This window comes from Equus asinus, chromosome 28 (genome assembly GCF_041296235.1).
Source record: "Equus asinus isolate D_3611 breed Donkey chromosome 28, EquAss-T2T_v2, whole genome shotgun sequence".
NCBI lineage: Eukaryota > Metazoa > Chordata > Mammalia > Perissodactyla > Equidae > Equus > Equus asinus.
The window spans coordinates 21,252,467-21,278,761 of record NC_091817.1 but is presented as its reverse complement, the minus strand read 5'-3'; the positions used below and the strand labels follow the sequence as shown (position 1 = coordinate 21,278,761).

The window sequence follows — 26,295 nt, the reverse complement described above, 5'->3', positions numbered from 1 at the left end:
CCTTTCCTGGAGAGCTCTTCCCCACACCTCCTCTCCCTGGCCTCCTAATCTAAGCCACCTGCGTCAGTCCCCAGCTATACTCTGTCCCCTCACCCAGAGGGTTCCCTTCCTGACACTTACAGTGATCTGAAACCATCTTTTTATTTATTTGCTGGCTTATTGTCCATCTCCCCACTACAGGGTAAGTTCCTATTTTGGTCCCTACATATCCTAGACATCCGGCCTGGGGGCCAGCCCAGAGGAGCCCTGGAGAGCAGGGACCTGTCCTTGGATGCCCAGGGCTCACCACATCACTGAGCTGTGGCAAGTGGTCAAGAAAGGCTCATGGGAGGGCCGGGCGGTGGTGCAGCAGTTAAGTTTGAGTGCTCTGCTTCGGCGGCCTGGGTGTGGACCAACGCACCACTTATCAAGCCATGCTGTGGGGGCATCCCACATATAAAGTAGAGGAAGATGGGCACAGATGTTAGCTCAGGGCCAGTCTTCCTCAGCAAAAAGAGGAGGATTGGTGGCAGATGTTAGCTCAGGGCTAATCTTCCTCAAAAAAAGAAAAAGAAAGAAAAGAAAGGCTCATGGGCAGGAGGGGAACTCAGTAGCACCTTAGTGCAAAGGGGTCTGTTCAGATCACTGTCCCCAGATCGTGGGGACCGGGGCATGGGGAAGCCTGGCAGGAGGCAGGTGGGGGCCGCTGACTCCAGGTGGTGCAGGGGCAAGGCCTCCCTGCTCCCTAAACCACACCCACAGCCCGTGTTCCCAGGAAAGTCCTTCACTGGCTCACAGGGGAGAGGCCAGCCTGCCCTTGGCCTTGCAGGACCTGAGTCGACTGTCATTGCCCCCAGCAGCCCTATTTTTACTGTCTCTTGCCTCCTTTTCTTCTCCCCCTGCAGCCTCCCTGGAGAGCACACGTAATCCTCAGACACGGAGCACATGCTCACTGAAAGCCACCATTTCTTCTGAGAAAATGTCATCTCAGCTCTTGGATTCACGCTAGGTGCTGGTTTTTCCAGCCTCGGCTGTACATCACCTGGCCCCATGGGGGACTTCCTCCAGCTGGGCCCCACCCAGGCCAAGGAAGCAGCCACCCACTGGCACGCACAGAGAAAAGAGCAGAGCCTCTCTTGGCTTCTTATGTCACCCTTTTAATATTTTTATTGTTTACGACTGTTTGATGATGTACATGACACATTAGTACAAGCAGTGCACAGATGCAGCTCACTAGTAATACACATACACTTGGGGAAAGACTAAACAGGGCCATTCATTTCTACTACAGGGGTGCAAGCAAGCAGGTTGAGGGAGCGCTGACACGAAGGGGCGAAGCAGGTTGGGTTTACAGTAACTGCTAATACGGCCATGGGGGCTTCATGCCTCACCTCAGAGCGGGAAGACCCTGCCTGGCTCGCTGCCACGCCAGGACGGAGGCCTCAGGCCGCCAGGTGCTCTGAATTCTGAAGGGAATGCACACGTGTTTATTTCATACGACATCTCCCAATTTTTAAATATTGGCACCTAATGAATATTGTGAGGGATAAAGGAAACACCAGGCTAGCCGGCCTCGAGGGTGCCTTCCCCTGCCACCCGGCCCTCCCCTACGTGATTGCACGTGCTCTCGACAACAGCCCTGGGGGCAGTGCTTCATCTCTTCTGATGAGGAAGTCGAGGTGAAGGACAGCAGGGAATTCATCCGAGGTCTAAGGGACTCGAGTCTCGAGGTGATGAGACCCTGGCTGCTGTGCGCAGTGTGGCCTTTGTGTGGCTGACTCGGTGCGAAGGAACGCACGCCTTGACCCAGGTGGATTCTGACGGCAGGAGTCTGGTTCTCGGTGCACCTCTCAACGCGCAAAGAGCTCTTCAGCTTTCACACTGCCGCAGACTACTACAGAAGGAGGCCACAGGTGCGGAGGGTAACTATGCTCACGATTTCTGAGGTCGCCAAAGGGCAGGAGCCAGGCCCGAAGGGGAGGGATGGGTTAAGAGCATCATGAAAGCACTGGCACGAGGATGGGGGAGGGGAGGGACGTCTATGTCAGCTCAGCTTATCGATATATACTACTACTAACATTTACTGGGTGTTTAACTACGTGTCAGAATTAGTTCTAAGTCTGTAGCTAGGTTATTTCATTTAATCTTCACCTTGTGAGTTGGTGCCTTTAGTCTCCCATTACACAGAAGAGGAAACTGAGGCAGAGTAACATGCCAGAGGTCACAAAGCTTGTGGGAGTTTGATCCAGGCACTCTCAAACCAGAGCCCAGGTTTAACCTCTCTGCTCTGTCGTCTCTCGGCTGCTCCAGTGTCACCAGGACGGGGCACTGGGCCTCTTCAACTCCACCTGTCATGACACACGAATGGGGGAACTCCGGAAGAAAGCGTGGTGTGCTGGCTAAAGTCGCGGAGCAGTGGGGCGGTGTCTCCGTCATCAGATCAGGGAGACTTCCTAAGGACAGGAGTCAACTTTAATTTTCAACACCTCTCCTTTCCTGTGTGCAGAGCACAGGACTCATAACTCACGTTTGACTCGGGTCTGTCTGAGAGAAGGGAAAAAGGCTGCTCTCCACCCAGTCATTTCTCTCTCAACTGATTTCGCCCATGGGGATGGCAGCTACAGAGGACTGGAAAAGACGACCTCCCGCCCTCGGACCTTTTACAGAAGGGCTGTCCAGTAGGCCTTTCCACCATGAGGAACATGTGCTGTGCCTGTGCTGTCCAGTACAGTAGTCACTGGCCACACGCGGCTATGAAGCGCTTGAAACGTGGGTAGCCCAACTGAGGACGTGAATTTTTAACCACAATTAAAATTGATTTTAAATTTAAGACGCCACACAGCTAGCAGCTACCACATTGGACAGCACAGCCTCTACAGGGCGTGGCGAGAAAAGGAGACTCACGGCTCTGTCTGCCCCCAGACGACTTCCGAGTCATCCACTTGAGCGTCTTGAATGGCTCGGGGAGGAGGAGGGGACTGGGCTCTGCCTCAGGCTGGGCCTGCTTGTCACCTCCCTTGGCCTTGGGAGCTGGCTGGCTCACACTAAAAATCCAAGTGGGGACTAGTTTTTGGGGGGAGGTTCTTGTTTAATACCGAATCAGATGCTAAGACTGTGTCCTTTTTAAGCATTTGAATGTTATGGGCTCCATTCCCCAGCTGTTTCCAACGGGGACCCAGGTTCTAAAGGCCGCGTCTATCCATAGTGCCCTTGCCTGGCCCACGACAGGTTGCAGATGAGAAGCCAAAAATATCCTTTCCTCCTCCACCTAAGACCTGTGCTCCTTCTAGGGTTTTGCTTCCAGAAGCAGACCTCTGAGTTCTGAAATGATGTCTGTGAGATCAAAGGGCAGAGGCATCGAAGGATCATCCTTTTCCCAGTATGGCCGGCATTCCGGCTTCTGATCCACCGGTAAAGTTCGGGCAATTCGGCACTGGCACCTGGAAGAGAAAGAATAGGCAAGCAATCCACAGGAAGAAATTCCTGGAAGACCCCAACCCATGGGCAACTTGGAGCAACGCTGGCAAATGCCCCAAAGACAATCATGGTGGCGGGGCTGACATGGAAGAAGGAGTCTGTGAGGCAGAAACAGGTGTTTATAAGAAGGAAGAACTGTTCTATATGGCTGGAACTTCTTTTTCTTTGATTCCCAGATTTGCATTATCTCTAGTGGCTCTGTAGAAGCCGACCATCAGGGAAATTCAGTTACTCTGCCTTTAAAATGGTGAATTATTTTTTCATTATCTCAACTGTTATTTAAAGTGTGTGATTAAGCCATTATCAGATTTAAATGTTTGTGGGATTTCAACGTATTACTAGATTACTGGGAAAGATTAAATTGAATTTACTGCATTAAAATGTCCAAGAATAGATTAAACAATATTACAGACCAGGATTGACTCTGGGGATCCTGGAGATTTGCAAGTGTCCCAGCTTGCTGTGCTCAGAAAAAGGCACTCCAAGGAGAGACCGATTTATAAGGATATATGCAAATAGAGGTTAATAATCATTTCCACTGATGAATAGGTGGGGGAAACTTCCACAAAATTAAATTAAGAGGCTAGCAAGAGTTACTCCCTAAGGAAAACACTTAAATCACGGTTTTTATTAAATGGATTATTCATCAATAGTAGAGAAATTAATTATCACATGCAACTACATTATAGCCTCATAGGAAAAAAGTTGGAGCACCACCCTCACACCTTGGCAGGCATCTCTACCTGTCAGAGACCAGCTTCTTAAAAATCGGTCTGGGAAAGCTCAGTGGCTTTAGCTTTACTTACCTGAAAAAAGAGGATGAGAGAGAAGGAAGCACAAATTGCAATAAGGAATGAACAATTTCTCTCCTTCTTGGAGCACATGGTGGTGAACGCATGTGACCCGACCAAACCCTCTGCCTGCATTTGGAAGAGGCGTGTGGGTCTCCCCAGCTCCTCACCCCCTTCCCTGCATTGGCCCCCACGTCAATTAGAAAATGGTCATACCCACTATTTGTCTTCTGTGTAGGACTAACTATGAAAAGATCAAAGAACGGAATATCCTGGCCCTATTTCCAGGCCTGATGGAAGAGAAGGTTCCTGACTATAAGACATCTCCTTCTCTGGGGAATTATTGATGGGAGGGGATCCCCACGGGAAAACATACTTCAACTTTACACCTATTTTCTCGGGTGGTTAATTGCTATACCGGCATCCTGTGCACTCAATCCGTCGTACATTACACAGAACATTCCAATATATCTTCAGCTCTCCGCATCAGGCCCTGATAATAGCGCCTGTTAACATGCACTAAGTACTACTATGTAGCACATCACTTCATAAATAATAAGATTAGCTGACCTCAGGGCCCCAAGAAGAGTAATGTGTTTAAATGTTCTCATTATTTATTTAAAACAAGAATTAAAGCAACAGAAGCTGCTTTTGACAATCCTCTTAGCATAAATATTAAACTGTTTGCACTGATAAGCCCCACACGGCACTGAAGAGCAGAGGGTGTGTTCTGCAGACTCCTTCAGAAGCGGTGTTGGAGGCTCTGCCGCTTGCTGTCGTGGTTCTGAGGGTACCTCTCTGCAGTTCTAGAGACGGTCTCCAAATCACATGAAAGGGATGGCGGAAATTAATATTCAAGGGAAGCTGGGACTAATTACAAAAGAACTCTGCAAAGCTCTTTAAATTGTGCTTTCTCTCCGCCTCAGAATCACAGAGTAATGCTCAATTTACTAGGGAGGGAAAGTTATTCCAAATTGAGCATTCAGTCTCACAGCGGATAAATTATCTGTGCACACATTATCCTGGTTGGCAGAGTAAAGGGCTGTGGAAAGTGTCGATCCACCTAGAATATCATAAGGTTTGTAAAAAGTCAATAGAGATGCTTTCTCACTCGTCAGTTGGGTCCTGCCCCCTCACTCTGAGAAGGTATTGCAAACATCAATACTGTGCCGTGTCGTGCGAGCATCCTGAGCCTGCCAGCTTTTCCTCTGGGTGAAGCTGCTCCATGACTTTCTGCCTCTGTTCTCCTCATGGAAGGACCAGACCAGCGGGTGTGGGAACTACCTCCTTTTCCTGCGGGCCCTGATAGACCACGAGTCGTGCACGTGCATTGCCTCCCTCTGGGCTACAGGTAGCACCCTCGTTGGGTTTCTTCAGGGCCTTAATTCAGACCTTCCAAGGTCACTTTAAAACTCCTCCTTTAACGCCCAGTGCTCCTTGCCAACTTCTAAATGGTAGTGACCAGGCCCAGCAGAAGGCTCATTGTTTGAGGCGATGTATTTATCTATGAGAAAGGACAGTCATCCCAACTCAAATTATATTGTCTGGTTCAACACGACGCCAGACTATGGAATTGAAAAAGAAAGAATTGAGAATTACTTGCAGGCATATCTCCCCCCGTAGGTTTTAATTTCTCCTGCTCAGGTCACTCATTCTGTCTGTCTTGCATCTCAGTTTCCTATAAGAAAGTAGGGAGACTGAAGCACAGTGGTTAAGCGTGTTTTCCGAGCATCGGGCGCTGCCGCTCCCTAGGGGCGTCACATCTTGGGCAAATGTCTTAACCTCATCGAGCCTCAGTTTCTTGTCTGTCAAGGGGGAAAGATGATGATGATGCTAACGATGATGATGCTAATAGTATCTTACTTATGGGGTTGTTGTGAAGGTTAAATGAACACTGCCTGGCACATAGTAAGCACTCAATAATTATTAAATACTATGATTGCTACCATTACTTCTACTACGAGTACCAGTGACAAGAGATGCCAACTGGAGAGCTGCCTCGGTAGCTGTGGAGATCCCTCGCTGCACTCCAGCCAGCGGGCGGTCTCTGGACTGGCTCTTTCTGGCAGAGGTTCTGTAGACACAGAGGCAGCTCTTTCCAGCTTGAATCAAACTGAGCCTGTGGCTGAATCCCATCACAACGTGACATTCCAGGATGCTGAGGTCTATGTATCCAAGCTGCTACAACCTTCCAGGGACAGGCTACCATGCTCAGAGTCAGGCCCAGTGGTTGCTCCTGAAGACCTAGAACTAATAAAAGGAGCTCTCTAAGCGGCGCTTGTTTCAGATTGATTTGGCATCTCCGGGGGATAAGGCTGGGTTATTTCCTAGCACACACAGACTACAGTCCTTTGCAAAACAAAAGGGCGCCAAGTTCTCTTGAGAAATGTTCTAGGAATACTGACTGTGGTGGACATTTGTTGTGTCTATTCCCACCTTTCCTACTAAGAGGATTCTAACGGTCCTGCGGGGAATCCATCCGTTCCCCAGCTCAGCCACGTGGTTTGGGTGGGATTGGCTCCATCTCTACAGCCAGGGGAGAGTCCGGACTAGCTAACCTAATCAACATCCCATCTCCCAGCCACAGGGCATGGGTTAGCGGAAGGCAGAGGACCCAATCGGGGGCAAGAGTGAGAAAGTAAACCAGAGGACCGGGATGGGAGCTAAGGGGAAAGACCTTATCTCCTGGTCTGTGAACTATTAGGATGGGCAATCTGGAACTGCCACAGTCATTTTGCTCCCAAGCAGCAAGGGGCTGGGTCCTGGTGATATTTTTTGAGTAGGTGGATCAAGCCTCGCTTGAAGCTGCATATGCTTAGACTTTCTCAGTTTCAAGGGCTGTTACTGTCTGAGTTAGGTTTTGTTGTCACTTGCAATCTGGAGTCCTGGCTGATATGTTGGCCATGCCTCCCACCTCTCAGTGGCCTCCTGCCTTTTATAACCTCCACTGCCATGGCCCTGCCTGCCACGTGGATGCTGATGGTCCTCCAAACCAAGATGCTGCTGCTGACACCGGTCACGTGTGCAGAGACCAGCTGGGCATGAAAGCATGAAAACACTGGCTTTTGTTTTTGGTTCAAATATTTGAGAGAAATTTCTACCCTGAAAACAAGGAAGTAGTGATGTCATCCACACTGGTCTTCGCATGAAAACAAGCCAGTTTTAATAACCAGAGCTGGATGATCTTTCTAAAGAAAGTTAACAAAATTTTCCCTAACCTCAGTGCTCCCAAGGATAGCAGGTCATGCTGAACAGTGAGAAAGTCTCAGTTTCCCCTTTCAACCTTGTCCTCTCTACTCCTGTCTGAGAGCAAACAAACTGGGATCCACTCAGAAACCCTACTCCTTTCGTGAAGCATCGCAAGGGGAGGAGAGGCCAATAGTATACACTGCATCTCTCGCCCTCCCAAATTCACATTATTTCAGTTCAAAGGACTCTATAAGCCACCTCAAAACTCTGGCTACTTAGGAATGGTTCTCCCTGAATGATCTGGTGACGCAACAGGAAGCAACTGGAAGGTCTCACGTTGTCTGGCCTGTTAGCAGACTGTCCAGAGACCCTCGTCTCCCCCCAACAGGTGTAACCCATACAAGGCGCCGTGCCCCCTGATTTCCCCCAGGGCTACCCTCACATTTGGATGACCAGGATCGCAGCTACATTAGTGAACACTGGTCGCCATGCTAAAATTAACCACTTTAGCTAAAGTGTGTGTTAATTAGGGGTATGCAAGCAGTCAATAAAAGGTTAATGCAAGAGTCAAAGGATAAATTTCTTCCCTTCTTGCATCACTTCACAGACTAAATGACTAACATTATACTTTGTGTTTTTAATCAATAGGTTTTACAGTAATGTGCTGCCATTGATTTTAAGAAAACATATACGGTCTTCCCCGTTGTCCCTAAATTTTGCAACAAATAGAGAAGGACGGGTAACATTTCCATGACTCTTGATGAAATGATAAAGAAGATTTCAGGAGAAATGGTGTCTGCTAAAAGATCCACTGGGATAAGCAAGCTTAAGAAAAAATGTACAAAAAACTAAAACTTGAATGGAGAAATATTACCAAGCATAGGTCACTGAGGAGGAGACAAGAGAAATGAACTCAAGAGAGAATTCTTCAATAAGAAAGAAGAGAGCAACTCCTGATTAAAATAACAATTACATTTTGTACACTGTTTAAATGTCCCAAAGAATCTGAATACCCAGCACTGCTTTACTCGATTTTGACAATAACCAGAGAGAGATGGGGAGATGGATATCTGATCCCCATTTCGAGTGAGGGCTGCCTTACCCAAGGTTAACCCAGTGGTAAGTGGGAGTCTGAGGGCTGGGTCAGATCCTGGACATGTGGCTGGCTGCCCTTTCCACATATTCCATCTTTTTCATGGACTTCCTTTTGGACTAAAACGGTCCCTGTTCCCTCATTACTTACCTATTCTTGCCAAATTTAGAGAATTCAGGTGATTCCAAACCATTTCAGGGGAAAGAAAAGAGCAAATTTTTTTTTTCACAGTTCTAGAAGGACTATTATTATGGCAAATGACTGACAAAACTTTCTTTTTCTTTTCATTCTAATGACTTTGAGGTTCTTATAGCATAAGCATCTATAGTCTATGGAAACAAAAGATACATGTTCATCTTCTAAGAGCAGAGACTGCTTCCTATTATAATCCTAGGTGGCCTCTTAGTTTTCTCGACTGTTACACGAAGCTCATGCTTCTCTGCCTCACTGGGTTATGTGAAGACAAAATCAAATAATGTAAATAAAAACCCTTTAAAATATGTAAAATACCCCACAAATGTATAACTATGCCTCAATATCCCTTTCCTATGTGTATAGATACAGGTCTTAGTTTAAAGACACAGCTGATTATGCAACGTTGGCCAGAGGCACTTGTAACACTTGTAAATAAAAATGAAAGAAATCACACTTCTAAAGACTAGAGCAATTTAAACTAACTTCATCAGAAAATGTCCAATGACTAAAAAGCTACACTTGTCTTCAAGTTAGAGTTTTCTCTGAAACTTATAATGAAACGAAATTACAATGAAATTTACAAGGAGTTGACAGTCATTCTGGCTAATGTCAAACAGGAGTCTGTTTCAGGGTGTGAGTCCCTCAGAAGGCCCTTCCTCAGACAGCACCGGGCCAGAGCCAAGGCTTAGGAGGCCTCAGTCATGTAGGAGACACTGCAGAGGCTTCACAGCACATCCACAGTTAACCTGCCAAACCCAACGGCCAGGAGCAGCATGAGAAAAGCAGGAAGTAACCACGTAAAGGACAACAATGTCCTCAATGGCCTTTTTATGCTTTGGAGGGAGCATGAGACCCACGTGGGACCCGAATGTTCTCTGTTCTCAGTCTTTCTGGGCCCATTAGAGTCACAGTATGTTGCCACAGAGAGTGATTCCAGTGTTTAAAGATGAGTATTTTCACAAAACATGGTATCTAAATCTCTGACACCATTTTATGCACAATTTCAGGGATTTTCGTGCATAATTCCGACTCTCCATGCTGTCTACCTTAAACACTACATTTCAAACTTCACCTTGAGAAGGAGGCCACTCCATTCTACTGCGTTCATGGTCTGGCTATGCTTCGCTCCAAATACTGTGTCTTAGTCAGTGGTGAAAAGAGTATGCAGTCCAGTTTGTAATAAGCTACCCTTGACACTCTAAAGCCTTTGAAAAGAAAAGAGTGAGTCAATGAATTTATAATTTGTCTTCTTGGACTTTTTGTGACTGCCATCACTGCACTGTGGACAACTTTGCACATAAACAGCTGCCCTGTCACAGCTATCCAAACGGTCTACTTTGACAAAGTTGGGTTTCTAAAATCAGCTTGTCCAATTTGTATAACTCAGTTTACCTACTGCAGAACCACTGAGCAAATCCAATTCCTAAATGAGTTTTAACAAAGGACACGTTCACTTTTTCCTTGAAAGGCTTTTAACCTCTTGCCTCTGTACCACATGTTAACGTTTCCAGATCAGTAAAGTCAACACACGTCACAGTGTGGAAAAGCCAAACTTTGGCCCACAAGGTCAGCCTTTTTTTTTCCCCAGGTCAATATACCTTTTCAGTAGGTAGTATTTTTCACGACCACTTGAAAAACTAGGCCTGGCTAAACTCCTAGTTGTATAAGAATCTACTTTTGGGCCTCACACTTCAGGCGAGAAGTGAAAAGCCTAATGTAAGAGAGTCTGCTTAGATGCTTTACAAACCAGATATCCCCCACATGCTTTTGAACACTTGTGCCATCCAGCCACATGGATACCCAGCCATTTTTCAGGAAACCCTTGTGTCATTCAGCACGGGTCCACCTGCTGTCTGGATCTTAGCCAACCAATCCGCATACTGCTGGAGCACCCACTGTAGGTCTCTGCTGTTCTCACTGGGAGGAGAAGGGAAGGGTGCGGTGGCGCCCAGCTGCTGTGGATGACTGCAGTTCCCCACAGCTGTTCGGAGGGCAAAGGCATCTTCTCTGGAAACAATGGTTTTCACAGTTCCCGATTCCTCCCCTCAACACCAACACTGCCTTAAGTCCTCTGAAATATAACATTAATATACTATATAGCCCAATAAGCATGAATATCAGAGGCATTTTGTTTTGTTTTGTTTAATGAAAAAGAACATTTAGAGTTCCAACTTGGGACTCCAAGAAGAATTTCCTTTGATAATGGCTTCCCATCCTCTTGGCTTATGGAAGCCACTTCAAGTCACTGCTATGAGCGCCTCTCTTCACAAGAGGAGAGAAGGCCCTGGGGTCAGGGATCAAGGGGCCCAGACGGTACCTCAGGATTCAAGAAATGACGAGACAGGTCGCAGGAGCCTCCTGCTGGAATGAAGATCAGGGACGCTTTGGTACTGGAACGGCTCAAAGGCACCTGCTGTCTACCTTTCGGTGTCCAGGGCAGTCTGGGCCCTTTTCCCTTCCACTGCTGGTGGATGCCGCTTCCTCCAGGGCTGGGTATCCTCATGTGGCCGTCCCCCTCTGAAACTGCCCTTGTAAGTTGTCAGAGGTTTTTGTTGAAATGGGAGATAACTTTAAAGAAATTCTACTTCATGCCAATGCTCCTCCAATGACATGTCCTCTCAGACCAAAGGAATGGTAATAATGCCAATAAAAACATTAAAAGTAGCCAATAATAAATACTAAGTTCCAGGCACTGTATACTTACCTTCTATTTAAATGTTTGTCTTCAAAATGGAAACAGGCCTAGAAGATTAGCTAACTTGTCTGAGATTTTACAGCCAAACAAAGGATAGAGTCAGGATTTGGCAACATTGTCTGACTCCAAATCTCAAGCTCTTTGTGCCATTCTAAAATACAGACATGGAAACAATCATTTTAGGCCCTTGTTAAGAATACAGTTTTCCAAAGGCACCTGGCCTCAAGTCAGACTCTCCAGAGGAGGGCCCCGTCAACCTGAACTTTCACAAGTGACTCTTTGGATCGGGCCAGTTTGTGACAAGGCTGCACATCGTGACCTGCCACAAAGGATCACAAAGATACTGAAGGTGGAATGTCGGGGGAGGACATGTGGGTGTCTTTGCTTCCACGAAGAACTCACATTTAATTCACTTCTATTTCAGAGGACACCAGACTCAGGGTTGGCTCTTGTAGACCTGCAACTTGACACCCTAAGCAGGCAACTGGTGACTTCACAGGGCCCAGCACATAAAACAGGTCTCCTGGGATCCCTCCCCCTCCTTCAGGGACTCCAACAGGCCCGTGGAACCACTTAATATGTGAGACTGCTTGGCCCCCCACTGCGGTGTAAACCCAGGGGGCAGAGGGTTGAGAACAATTCTGTCCCCAGGTTCATCTGTCGGCTTGTCAGTTACATAATGATAGTGATGAATGGGCTACCTTGACAGCTGAACATTTAGGAGCTGTGACCTTTGATCTCCGGTCACATGATAGGGTCACCTGAAACTTGCGTGACTTCTACCTGGCCAAGGCTAACAATATAAAGGTCAAATGGGCTGGACGATTATATGTATCAAGTCTAAGGCAGCTTGGTTAGGAGCTTTAAGAGAGGTCGGGTTGGGTTCCCCAGCACACAAAGCTATGGAACCACAGCAGAAATGTGCTCAACAAAAGATATACAATTTCAAAGCAGTCTAGAGTAACTTTCCTTGCAAGGGAATAGAATGAACTCATTATTTTTAAAGGGCAACAATGAAAACAAACACTTTGGAAGAAAATATATTCTGCCAGTGACTCTGCCATTGGGAGGGAAGGCATACAGGCGTACGACTTAATGAGTGATATTAATGCTATACCTGCAACATGGCAGAAGGTCCAATTTGATGCAATTACTGGAACAAAATCCCCACTGGGTAGTAGCAAGCCCTCCTTTCAGTCATAGAATACAGCCTCTCCGCTGTCCTCTGTCAGCACTGTATACCCCACAAAGGACATGATTGACAAAAGATAACCCTTTCCAAATTTCATGACTTCCCTGTTGCTTGAAACTCAAGTAAGGTTTGCATGGGACAGTCTCAAACTTCAGAAAGATTCCAGAATAACACGGAATCAGAAATTCAGGGCAGCTGTGATTTTTAGATGCAACATAACATTTAAAAAAATATTTCTTCTTGCAAATCTGAAGATTTGCTTTTTGACTATTTGCTTAAATTCCATTTACTCAGAATCAGATAATAGCAGTCATGTGGTAATGAATACAGTGATGAAAATGAAAGCTAAAAGATCAACATTATTGATTTCCAGAATCTAGAAACTTCATAACTTGTGAGAGCAGACATCACAGAGAAATCTGACTTACATTAAGAGTCTGTTTTCTACAAAGGATTTTTCCCTGCAAAGTCAAAGACCGACAGACAGACAGCCATTGGAGCATAATCGACTCATACTCCTGAGAGATGAGCAAAGCAAAGGACAATGGCCCACAGAATAAAAGGCCAGCTGTTCTGACTTTGGGATGCTCATTTGAGTTGTAAGCTGTGAAATAAATTTGAGTTGATGGTTCCCCCATCTGCTCACCTGTCAGTCTATTTCCACTGTGCTGCTCTTTTTAGAAATACTTCCGCGTAACCTGCTTAATTGGTTCCTGGATGCCGAGAAACATCTCCCAAGTTTATTTTAACCTCAGTCAGAACATGAGGCCACTGGGCCTTTGTTTCTCTTGTCTTCTTTAAGAACATTCACTAAAGGTCAAGAGTACTTACAGTAGAAAACTCAGCATTAGCCCAATACCAACAGTGTGAAGCAGTCCAAATTCAGAATGAGAGAGAAAATGGTGGGCCAAAATAAAACGCCAGTTTATCAGACACACTAGTTTTCTGATGAATTTATGCTCTGCACTGATTTCAAAACTAAGCGAAAGTCCTTGCAGAGGTCCACAGGTCCCTATGTCATCCACCCCCTCCCACCCCTGGTTCTCTGACCTTCTCTCCTTCCACTTGCCCCACTGTTTGCTCTGCTCCAGTCACAATGGCTTATTTGCTCTTCCTTACAGGCAGAGAACACTCTCAGGGCATCAGTATCTGCAGTTTCCTTTACCTTGAAAGCTCCTCCCTAAGATGTCCAGGTGGCTTGCTCCCCACCCCGCTCCTTCAGGTCACTGCTTAAACATAGTCTAGCCAGGGAGGCCCTCCTTGACTGCCCTACTCAAGATGACACTTCCCATTCCTGCTGCCCCCAACTCCAGCACTCCCCGTCTTCCTTCCCTGCCCTGTTTTCTCCCCAGCACTTGATACCTTTTGATGTGTGCGTATGTACGTGTGTTTATGCACGCACAGGTAAGCTAAGCTCCCCGCAGGCAGGGATCTCTGTCCATTTTGTTCACTGCTATATCCTCCAAGTCTACAGCAGAGTTTGGCGCATTGAAGCCACAAGAAATACAGTGGAATGCACAAGTGATTGAAAGCAACTTGCATCTGAACTGTACACCTCCTGAAAATGGAACCAATTCCCTGCTGTATAACAATTTGCTAACACCGACAGTAAAAGTAGGAGGCACAATCAAAGGGGGACTAACAACAACATCGTTATTACCCACTGACGAGGAGGATGGTACGGTAGGAAGAACACTGGTCTGGGAATTCGAGACCCAGCTCTGCCACTGCCTTACCCTGTGACCTTGGGCAAAAAACCTTGACTTTCTGGCTGTCAGTACTCAGATCTGTAAAATGAAGGTTTGGGTTAGACAATCCCTAAGGTTCTTCTCATCTCTAAAAAATTGGGATTTTCTATGTAAACATTACGGTTTTCCTTCGCATTCTGTATCCCATGTAATCCTCAATGCTAGGGTAGGAAAGAGAGGCATTCTCCCAGGTTGGAAGACGGGGAGGCAGGGGCCTTGCTCCAGTCACACGGCTAGCATGTTACACAGCTGGGACTGGAACTGAGGTCATTTGCCAGTCCAGCATTTTCTACTAAACGGTACTTCCTGTGTTGGTAGAACTGAAAATACTACTAGTCACTGTTACTCTGATTCAAAAACTATTTTTGCAGGCAAGTTCTAATTCCCTCAGAGGTAACACATGTGTACCGCGGACCACACTGGGGACTAGCCAGAGAATCCATGAATTCTCTGAGCTGCTATTTCATCCCAAGATCAGAGATAAGAAATCACTCCAATCATCTACTGCCGTTTTATGACAGGAACAGAACTGTATTTCGGCGCAGCTCTTCTGTAGAAGGGCAAGAAGTCCAAGCAACTGTAGCATCGAGACTGCTGTGCTAACAAGGCCCCCGAACCCCAAAGACGTCACAAATGTCCTCGTCTTAAATTCAAAGAAAATCTGCATTTTATACCCCGAGGAACCAAATGACACTGTTTCTGCCACTAACATTTAGAAATTAAAATTACTTTTGCCGACATAATTATCCATGCTCCTAGGTTCAATGATCAAGAAGGATGACAACTCAATGTAGCTTACTAGGGGCCTGCCTACTGATAAAGCCAGGATTTGGGCAGAAGAGCATTGTTATTGCCATATGTATGCATGTATGACTGTATGCATTCATTCATTCAACAAATGTTTACTAGGTACCTGCATCTGGAGCTACAGCAGTGAACTAATGAAGTCCCAGATTTCACGGAGCTTACTACATTCTGGTGGAGAAAGACAGATAACAAACATGTGTATCAGTTATAAACTGCATTTAGCTGCCAGCAAGAGGGACTAGAAAGCCTGGTGGCTACAGAAGATGGTAGTTTATTTTCCTTTCACATTAAAGAAGTCCGAGGAGGTCACATGACAGCAGTCCACAGGCATCCAGGACCTCGGCCGGTCCATTTTCTTTGTTCTTGTCATTCTTAGCTGATGGCTGCCATCCCTGAGGTCACCTCATGGTCCAGGGTGCTCCAGTCACCATATCTTGGGGCCCAGGCACGGAGCAGGAGGAAGGGGAGGGGAGTAAAACATGCCCCGACCTCCTCTTTCAAGGAGGACAGCCAGCCTATCTCTCCCTCCATCGCACGGGCTGGAAGCCAGCCACTGGGCTGCAGAAGAGGACGGGGAGTGTCGGCTTTTAACTGGACCCACTGCCCTCTTCTTTCCTCCATGAACACTGAGATTCTATGCTAAGGAGGAAGGAAAGGATGGGGAGCAGGATGAGGAACTAGTATTCTCTGCCACACACTGTAAGCAAATAGATATTAAGGTCATTTCTGCTAGAAAAAAATGCCTTGAAGCAAATCAAAAGGGGAAACGAATAGGAGAGAAGGGAGAAGGGCTCTGGCTAAGGGGTTCCGGTGGGCAGCTCTCCGGGGAAAGCGTGTGTCAGGTGAGAATGAGTGAGGCATGGTCAAGGGACAGCAAGGAGGCCACTGTTGCTAAGGGAGGGTGACGAAGGGAAGGAGCAAATGGGGTCAGAGAGGCCCAGGGTCTCGGAAGCCACTCTACACAGTGATTTCATTCGTAGTGTGCTGCGAGAGTATGGAGGGGTTAAGCAGAGGAGCGACAGGGTCTCCGTCGCAGGCCTCTGCAGAAAGCCTCACTCCTTTGAACTGGGTCATTGCATGAGAGCAAACTTCTGTGCTCAACCCACACACAGCGTTCGGTTAACGAAGCGAAGTATCCTTCTTAAGACTCTTCCCTGGCCCGAGAGGCCACTCCTCACGCGGGGCTGAGAGGGAGGGCTCTGAACCTGACCGCCCTGATGACTTTGATGCTCTGTTCCCTCTGCGCCGGAGCAGCAAAGGAGAGATGACGCCAAGCCTCCTGTAGTCCTCAGCTCGCCTGATGTGTATCTGCAGAACTCAATGCACATCCAATTTATGCTGTTCCTTTTCTTTTGGGGGCCCTGGGTGCAGGCTGAGGAAGAAGGGTAATCCTACACGCTGACAGCCACGGAAGACTGAGCAGGCCTCTGGGTCGGCGCGGGGCTGGCTCCTAAAGTGCCTTGGTTTGAAAGGAGTTTTTAAAAATTGCACTTCAATAGAAAGCAGACCACATGCTGAAATGGCCCAAAGGAAGTGTCTGCCGTGCTGCTGGCGATGCCACCAGTGGACAAGGCCCACTGCAGCCTCGGAAAGGAGGATGAGCCGCAAACAGACCGCCTTAGGGTTGCGCGGTGGCCTCCAAACTTCAGGTCAACTGGGTGGGCCTCTTAATGAATCATCACAACCACAACTGTGCCACCTGGGCCTCTGAGGAGACAGCAAGCAGAGACAAGCCATTACCTATTTATGACTTAGAGTCTTGTACGTCTTCAACCGGCTGGTGCAAAGTCTCACACTTGAGGGCTTTGAAAGCTTGGCTCTGCAGTTCCTTCCCCGTCTGGGTGATCTCATTCTCCCAGCACCAGTGTATGCTTGGGGGGTGACCTTGGGAAGGGCACTTAAGCGGCATTTTCTCATCTGTCAAGCTGAGACAGCCACAGAGCCCCGCAGTCACATCTGGTAAATACCCAAGCGAGGACCAGTACTGGCCACCTCATCTCAAAGCCCCCTGGCTCCGGGAAGAAGGCTTTTTCCAACGGGGAAAATGAGTGAGGCCACGTCCTTGCCACGTGCTAGTTAGAGACAGGGAGGGGGCGGAAGATGAGTGTCTCTTTGCAGGAAAGACACCCTTAGGCCTCACTGTGGATCCCAGGCGCTTTCTCATTTGCCAAAATTCAGAAGGTCATAAGGAATCAAAGGACGACATCTGCTTGTGCAGAATGTCATTATAGAAGAGTCTGGGAACAAGAGGCCTGTTACAAGTCACCTTTCCAGCTCCAGAAAACAGGCCGATTAATGGAGAAGTCCGGCTCCTCACTGAGCAGTACAGGAGTGGGGTCAGCTGGGAACCGGCCAGGGCTGGCTGGCGAGTCAGGGCAGCACAGCAAGGACTCGATTAGCTGCTGTAACCTCCTGCCCCGTGCCTGGCCTGCCAGAGAGCCAGGCTTCTCAGCAGACTGCTAAGTTAGAATTTATACTTTTTGGAAGAGCGGCTCTGCATTCAGACCACCTGGGAGTTGGCATGGAATACCTTACTGAGGTCCATTATGCTTTCTCGGCTGGGCTAGCTGATGGATTAGCTCTAGTGAGACCACAGGCCCAGGGACACTTGCTCTTCCTAATTTAAATTGCTCCTTCTAGCTGGAGACTGACTCACAAAGGTCCTAGTGCCCAAAGGCACCCATCAGTAAGTTACAAGGCCAGGGTCGTTCGACGAAGTGCCATCAGGAAGTGGCCTGCCTGTGTGGTGTGAACGGAGAGGTTCCAGGACAGTGTTCCCTCCGAAAACAGTTCTTGCTTTGGCCTCCAATCAATGCCAGAAAGTGTATTGTTACTTCATTTTTTCAAGTGTCCGGGGGACAAAAGTGGGAAAGGCATTTTAAAAGGCAACTGCTTCTAGGGAAGATGATATTTTAAGTCACCTCTCAGAGAAATCACGCTGCTTCCTGGTGTGAGAGAAGCACATGGGTTCTGCGTTCCCTGGGGGCGGGGGGCGGGGGGGCGAGCGCCAAAGCCCAATTTCACCTTCCGCACAGTTTCTCGAGGGTTGACCACGAGAACTGCCAGGGAGAGATGCCTTCAGGAGGCCAGCAAATACAGACTGGAAGCATTTTAATTGATTCCAAGTTAATGTCCTTTTCCAGCTGGTCTCACGTAAGCACCTGGGAGTTATGGCCACCAAGTTAAAACGATTTATAAAGTTCCTTCCCAGGAGAAAGGTCTTTGGACAGGCATCGAGTGAGCCCGAATTATTTCTCCATAGTGAGTATAGCACAAGGATGAAGGAGCGGGTTCAACTGCGGCGAATCTGCAGCTCTCTCCGAAAAGGGAGGGAATTCTCATTTTTCAGCGACATAATTTCCAACAGTCATGGTTAGCTGTTCTAGACTGCAAATTTGACACAATCTCTGTTCTTTGGAGCTCACCTTATCTCATGCCCTCTCGCTTTATAGGTGAGGTTAACAGACTTCCTCAACACATTTGACAGAATCAGATTAGAACCCAGGTCTCAGGCCTTACTTCACCCTGAGCTTGCTTGCTTTTTCTTTTTTAATGTTACAGTTGCTAATAGCTAACATCTTTTGAGGATCTACTTTGTGCCAAACGGCATTCTAAGTGCTTTACTATGAGGTTGGCATGATTACTATCCCTATCTTGCAGATGGGGACACTGAGGAACTGAGCGGTTATGTGATTTGCCCAAAGTCACAGAGATTGTGAGTGATGTGGCCAAGACAGGAACCCAGATAGTCTGGCCCCGGAGCTATACTCCACACCACTAGCCTAGACCATTACTGAAACCGTGAGCTCTCATGGGGAGAGGCCCTGGTATCCCAGAGTCCCAGCTGCACCCAGCCTTCCTGCCCCAGCTGCCACTTGACCAAAGTGATAGGGAAGACCCCCAGTCAACCCCGAGAAGGCTGGTCTTATGCGAGAAATCATAACTGTGGTTGTTTTAAGGCACTAAGTTTTAGGGCGATTTGTTATGTAGCAATGGATAACTAAAATAGTGTTTTCTGTATTTTTACTTCCTTAAGTGGATACCTTTGTAACTTTAGATGATATGCTTAAATTCTATATCTGGTTCCATTAATTTTTTAAAATTATGGTAAAATATATATAACATAAAATCTGCCATTTTAACCATTTTAAAGTATACAATTCAGTGGTATTAATTGCACTCACAGTGTTGTGCAAGCATCGCTCCATCTTTTTCTAGAACTTTCCATCACCTCAATCAGAAACTCTGTACCCATTAAGCAATAACTTCCCATTCCCCACTTCCCCAGCACCTACTAACCTCTAATCTACTTTCCGTCTCCATGAATTTGCCTACTCTAGATAGTTCATGTAAGTGGAATCATACAATATTTGTCCTTTTGTGTCTGGCTTACTTCACTCAGCACGTTTTCAAGGTTCATCCAGGTTGTAGCATGTATTAGAATTTCATTCATTTTTATGGCTGAATAATATTCAATTGTATGTTTATAGCACATTTTGTTTACCCATTCATTTGTTGATGGACACGTGGGTTGTTTCCAACTTTTGGCTATTGTGAAGAATGCTACCATGGACATTGGTATACAAGCATCTGTTTGAGTCCCTATTTTAATTCTTTTGGGTATAGATCTGGGAGTGAAACTGCTGGGTCATGTGGAAAATCTATGTTTGACTTTTGGAGAAACTGCCAAATTGTTTTCCAAAGGCATTGCATGATTTTACATTCCCAGTATGTACGAGGGTTCTAATGTTTCCACATCCTTGCCAACGCTTTGTATTTTTATTATTATTATCATAGCCATCCTAGTACGTGTAAAGTGGCCTCTCACTGGAGTTTTGATTTACATTTCCCTAATGACTAATGATGCTAAGCATCTTTTGTGCATCCTGGAGAAATGGTGAATCAAGTCCTTTTCCCATTTTCTAATTAGGTTGTCTTTTTGTTGTTTAGTTCTTTACATATTCCGGGTATTAAACCTTTATCAAATAAATGATTTGCAATTTTTTCTCCTATTCTGTAGGTTGTCTTTTCACTTTCTTGATAAGGTTCTTTGATGCACAAAAGTTTTTACTTTTTTTAAACTTTTTATTAAGATTATGATAGTTTACAACCTTGTGAAATTTCAGGTGTACATTATTGTTTGTCAGTCGTGTTGTAGGTGCACCACTTCACCCTTTGTGCCCTCCCCCCACCCCCCCTTTTCCCCTGGTAACCACCAATCAATTCTCTTTGTCTCTATGTTTAACTTCCACCTAAGAGTGGAGTCATACAGAGTTCGTCTTTCTCTGTCTGGCTTATTTCACTTAACATAATACCTTCAAGGTCCATCCATGTTGTTGTGAATGGGACGATTTTGTCTTTTTTATGGCTGAGTAGTATTCCATTGTATATATATATATATATATATATATATATATATATATATATACCATATCTTCTTTATCCAATCATCAGTTGATGGGCATTTAGGTTGCTTCCACATCTTGGCTATTATAAATAATGCGGCAATGAACATAGGGGTGCATGGGACTTTTGGAATTGCTGATTTCAAGTTCTTTGGGTAGATGCCCAGTAGTGGGATGGCTGGGTCATAAGGTATTTCTATTTTTAATTTTTTGAGGAATCTCCATACTGTTTTCCATAGTGGCTGCACCAGTTTGCATTTCCACCAACAGTGTATGAGGTTTCCTTTTTCTCCACAGCCTCTCCAACATTTGTCACTTTTTGTTTTGGTTATTTTTGCCATTCTAACAGGTGTAAGGTGATATCTTAGTGTAGTTTTGATTTGCATTTCCCTGATTAGTGATGGTGAGCATCTTTTCATGTGTCTATTGGCCATCTGTATATCTTCTTTGGAGAAATATCTGTTCATGTCCCCTGCCCATTTTTTGATCAGGTTGTTTGATTTTTTGTTCTTGAGCTGTGTGTGTTCTTTATATATTATGGAGATTAACCCTTTGTCAGATAAATAACTTGTAAATATTTTTTCCCAATCAGTGGGTTGTTTTTTTGTTTCAATCCTGTTTTCCCTTGCCTTGAAGAAGCTCTTTAGTCTGACAAAGTCAAAAGTTTTCACTTTTGATGAAGTCATATTTATCTATTTTTTCTTAGGTTCTATTAACTTTTGGCAAAATCTCTCAATTTCCTCTTTTATAAGGATAAGAATGCCCAACATAGAATGAAAGACTGAGGCAGTTACGCAGCATGAGATGGAGTGGAAATAATAGGAGACACTCAATGTTTCACGTGCTCTGGAAGGATCATTCCATATACGTGCCATTCTCAAGTCAGTTGTTGGTTTTCACCAAAGCAAAACCTCTACTTGACAACGCTATTAACTCAACTCTGAGTTATTCCTTAAACCTAACAGCAATTAACGTGAACTATTTAAAAAATATTCTAGAATCTTTAATCTACACTCACTCAGATTGGAAGTTTCCATTCCACACTTCTACAAACGCATAAGATCTGAGTGTATATATGCCCATTTCTTCCACTAACCCAGAGGGAACTGGTGGGCATCTCATACCTGTCCAGTTCCAGTCCAGAGGAATGACAGTATCTGAGGTCCGCAGTAAAACTTCGTGGGACTTACCTGTCAAACCTTCTGGCAAAATTTTCTGGTCCTTTAAAACAATTTTCTGCCACTTTCTATTGGATTTGTAAAAAACTGAAGAATGGTTATTAAGACCACGCACGTACGCATATCCTAATCGGCAAACCATCCTTTACACAATCAGTGACACCTGTTTATAACGAGTGTTAGCAAAGAAGGCCAGGGAAGAACTCAATATGTGTGGGAGAACGCTGTCATCGCGGCTTTCCCAATGCGCAGCTGCAGCCCAGGGGGCAGAATCTGACCTTCTGTATAACTGAATCTGTGTAACAATAAACTTATCATAACGATGTTCTCCTCGTGTAACAAGCTTTACTTGCGCATTTCTGACAGCTGATTATCATTTCCCCCCATTGCAAACATTTAATTCACTGCCATTTGGAATGTCTACTTATTTGTGGGGCACTTAGGATACCAAATGTCTTACAGTTGTTTTTGTCCTTACCATCTGAAAGGATGTGGCTTGGTAGAAAACAAAAAGTATTTTGAGCTATCAGGTCAGTATAAACATTCTCAAAACTGTATTTGCAAAAGCCAGCATGCTGTTAAAACAACTATACGAACTATCTCAGTTCCAAATAGATAATGATGTTTTGTAGAATCGCTTACAATTTGAAAAACTGGAGACAACCTGAATGTCCGTCATTGTGAGAATGCCAGTAAACTACGTGATAGCCATACTATGGACTTCTCTGCAGCAATAAAGTAGAATAGAACAGATTTATATTACATGCTCTAACATGGGAAGATTTCCAAACATAGTACATACTATTGAGTAACAGAAGCAATTTCTCAATCAATTGGGTATTGATTTGTATAGATAACTATGTGAAACAAACGTATAAGTACTTATGTAAAACAAAGAAAACATGGATTTGTCTACAGTACATCTATATGCCTGTAAATGCACAGAAAAATATTTGGAAGGGCAGGAAGGTTGGAGACTGTGCGTAGTGGTCTAAGAGCACTTTATAAAGTTTTAATTTTTTGTAAGTGAATGTATTTGTGTATTACTTGTGTAATTCAAAATAGACAAAGACACTAAGTGATGATGAAGAACACAAAACATCTTAGAGCTGGGGATGTAAGTCAGTTGTTTAAGAATACAACTGCCTTCAGGTCTAATTTTCTTTCTACGAGTCAGAATTCTGGGAACTCAGCAGGAAGTAAATTCTTGGCTTGGTCAATATAGGACTTTGAAGTCAACCAGGTAAAAAATTCCTTTGCATCTTAAGGGAGACTTTACTTACGACATTCTTAGCTGTTTTAGTAAAGGTAGGGTCATCTGAGGATTGGAGGAAAAAAAGAGAGTCTTTTGACTGTCTGTCTCACCTTCCCCAAACTTCCGCCACCCACAGAAACTCAAGTCCCGCAAGGGGAAGAGTCAAAACAAAGGGCCCGTGGCCATACTTATTTTAAACACCTAAGCTTTATAAATCTTTCATCTACACGTCTCTTAAGAAAACCGTCAAAGCAACAAAGATGCAAAGTGGAAACAGATGTTTTTCTACCAAAAACGCTCTCAGGAATGGTTTCAGATATTCACGTTTGTTTGCTAAGTAACTGTACCAACCGACTTTTCTTGTCCACCATTACAGCCCCTGGCATGTTTTTCGGGCCCCTCTGGGCACACATGCTCACACGGGGCCTGGCCACAGCAGCCTAGGTTTCCAGTAAGCCCTGAAGACAGAGAAAGGCCTGGGGCTCTCAGTCTCAACTCAACTTCAGAGCATCTGACACAACAGGCCCGAGAGCGTGCTTAAGCAGGCCAAGAGAGGGCAAAGGCATTTTATTCTCCCGCTGACTTCGTTCTTCCCTTTTGGGGAAGGGCTCCTTTGAGATGTAATGGGTCTTGGGAACACAAGCTCTCCTTCTCAGTTCACGACCCCTCCCCTAAGTCTTTGCTTTTAGGCACCTTAGTGGCTAAAGGCATTTAACTTTAATTCCATTTGACTTCAATTGTGTCCAAATTACTGTAAAAAGGAAGAAGACAACAAGCTGTAAATATAAAGAGAGACAGAAAATCATTGAGAATCCTGCCTTTATGAATATTTGATGAAGAAAGGTTAGATCCATGGCTGGTAAATTATAAGAAATTATGTCCATCATGTGACTCTGTCAGCAGAGGTTAATACAAATGGGTTGGGACTTAGTGGGGATGACAACACAGATTAAAAAAGATTTGTCCTGTCCTCGCTGCAATTAGTTTTTCTCCTATTATTAGTGCAATAGAGTTGATCATTAGGATTATGGCAGCAGAACAACTGCTCAGTGAAATCATTTTGTTTTTAGACTAGGATTGCATTTTCACAATAAATTTTTCATCTCTGCTAATCTTGCCCTTAATTGTGTGGTCGCTATGGGCAGGATCCAATGATTAACTCTTTTGCGCCTCCAATGCCCTTGCCATCAAGCACGCTGATTACATGCAGGGTAAACCGGCGATCCCCACATTTTTCTGCAGCTGGATACAGGGATCTCGTGGTTCATTTAGTGCAAGCAGAAAAATGGTTATTTTTGCTCAAATAAAAGCTCCAGTCAAGTGTGAAATTGTATATAATTGTGTTATAGGATTTTGCCCAGGTTAAAGGGCTTCCATTATGAACCTCATTTCTCAGGTATTTATGATTTGTTTTCCACTTGTAAAAACTCTGAATTAGGCTTAACGTGCTCTGCCTGGAGGCCTTATTGTCATTGTTGTTATTATTATTATTTTGCAAAGGGGATTAAAGGAGTCACCCTGCCTTCTCTGCATCAAGGAGGAGAATGTAATTGATGTCAAGCACAGTAAGCTGGGTTGTTGAACGAATGGCCCCTTATACCCCGACGCTGAAGGCATAATTTATCCAAGTGGGGGTGGGATTTCCAAGGGTACCTTTATGTCCTTTCAACAAGGCTGAAGACCCTTGGAGGCTGAAGCCAGAGAGAGGGTGGGGTGAACAACTAACAACTAAAGAAAGACAAATCAGAGGGTATTTAAGTTTCCAGCTAATTCTAGACCAGGGGCTAAATAAACAACTTACAAACAAACTTCAAGGATGTGGTGGTAGCTTATTTATCATCACTATGCTCCTTATGGAAAACCCCCCTCCCCTGGCCTAAGGTCACCCTTTCTTTTGATACCTACACATTGTGAATTACAGACCTTTCATAAAGTTGCTATGTATTTGTTAAATGAGGGATATGGCTGAAGGAATGTTTAAAGATTGGTAGAAGACAAGGAGAAAGACAAATATGATTTTTGCCATAGAAGGAAGGTGAAGGAGGGGAAGACGTAGAGAGTGGAGTATATTCACAACAGAAAAGGAAATTAAAAAATAAACATCTAAACACATAAATGTAATATATGCTAATAAATCAAGAGACCCTAGAGGCCCAATGCAGTAGACAAAGTGTTTTTCCAAATCAAAAGTAGGGCTAGAAGAAATGGATAACTAGGGAAAAATTGTCTTGGGAAGGGTTAAATGTGACAGCCAAAAGAATAATTGGAATTGTCATGCCTGCAGCAATCTCACTGTAGAAGCAGCGTCTAAGAAAGGTCCACCGAGACTCCCCCAGCTGAGCGTACACTCTGCCCACATTTACAGTCATCCCAAAGTAGGAAACTTAACACATCAGGGAGCCTGCTGGATTATCAGATCAACTAATCAATAGCATTGACAATATTTCTGCCTAAAAGCATGGGGGAGCAGTAAGTAAGGCACCAAAGCAGACCGGATCTTTGCCAATACATTACCTTGGACCTTTGACTTCTGCCAAGGGCCCAAGAGGCGCATGACTTCCCTTCCCAAGACCTGGGATTTTCTGCCTAAGTGACTCTGACCTGCTTGAGTTGACTCAATTGCATCCTTCATTAGGAACTGGTACAGATGACGTATGCAAATGGCACAGACCAGTCTCCCAGGCCTCTGAAGCAGCATGTTGGGTCACGCCATTACCCCCTCCCGGCAGCCCTCCCCCCAAGTCTCTGCAAATCTCAGCTGTGTGTGTGCGATATCCCTGGACTCCGTGGGATACAAATGGCTTCTCCGTGTATCTGGATGGCTCCTGAGACTTGAGCCACCTGAAGAGTTCTGGCCCCTCTGTGTGACCTATACCTGGTGGCTCTGAAAAGACATTTTGGCCACTCTCAACTCACTGAATTTAATGCTCCAGAAAGCAACCAGATTTCATCACTGGGGATGAAGCTAACTCAGAGAGACAAAGAGAATACACTTTTCATGTCCCCAAGTCTATAAAGGAGCATTCAGGGCAATACAGAACCCAACTCAGTGAATCCACACCAAACACACTCGGTGGAGTCCGAACGTCTCCCTACACTGCTCCTCTTGGTGTAGCAATCTGGAGGCCAGCCCCCAAATAGCAGAGTGATCCCCAAATCTAGAAACACATTCATAGTTGGTAAAGACGAGAACAGGACTCTCCAGGGAAGGGGACTAACATTTGTTAAGTGCCTGCTATGGATCAGTTACCTGATTTAATTTTCTTAACTCTATAAAGCCATTCAAAGTTT

At 45.3% G+C, this 26,295-nt stretch overlaps 1 protein-coding gene across 7 annotated transcripts in view; it reads right to left on the bottom strand.

The window, feature by feature from the left end:
* Positions 1–1,115: 1,115 nt before the first annotated feature.
* The window catches only part of FTO (FTO alpha-ketoglutarate dependent dioxygenase), a 352,377-nt gene continuing 327,197 nt past the window's right edge, over positions 1,116–26,295 (bottom strand). For 5 of the 7 annotated variants that reach the window (XM_014827772.3, XM_070500585.1, XM_070500583.1 and 2 more), the window contains one exon: positions 1,116–3,419. In XM_014827772.3, the coding sequence (XP_014683258.1) occupies positions 3,266–3,419 (154 nt within the window). In that variant the 3' untranslated portion in view covers positions 1,116–3,265. Of the gene's footprint in view, positions 3,420–4,846; positions 6,498–26,295 lie in introns of those variants that run through there. The other 2 variants (XM_070500584.1, XM_070500582.1) reach the window with 1 other exon arrangement.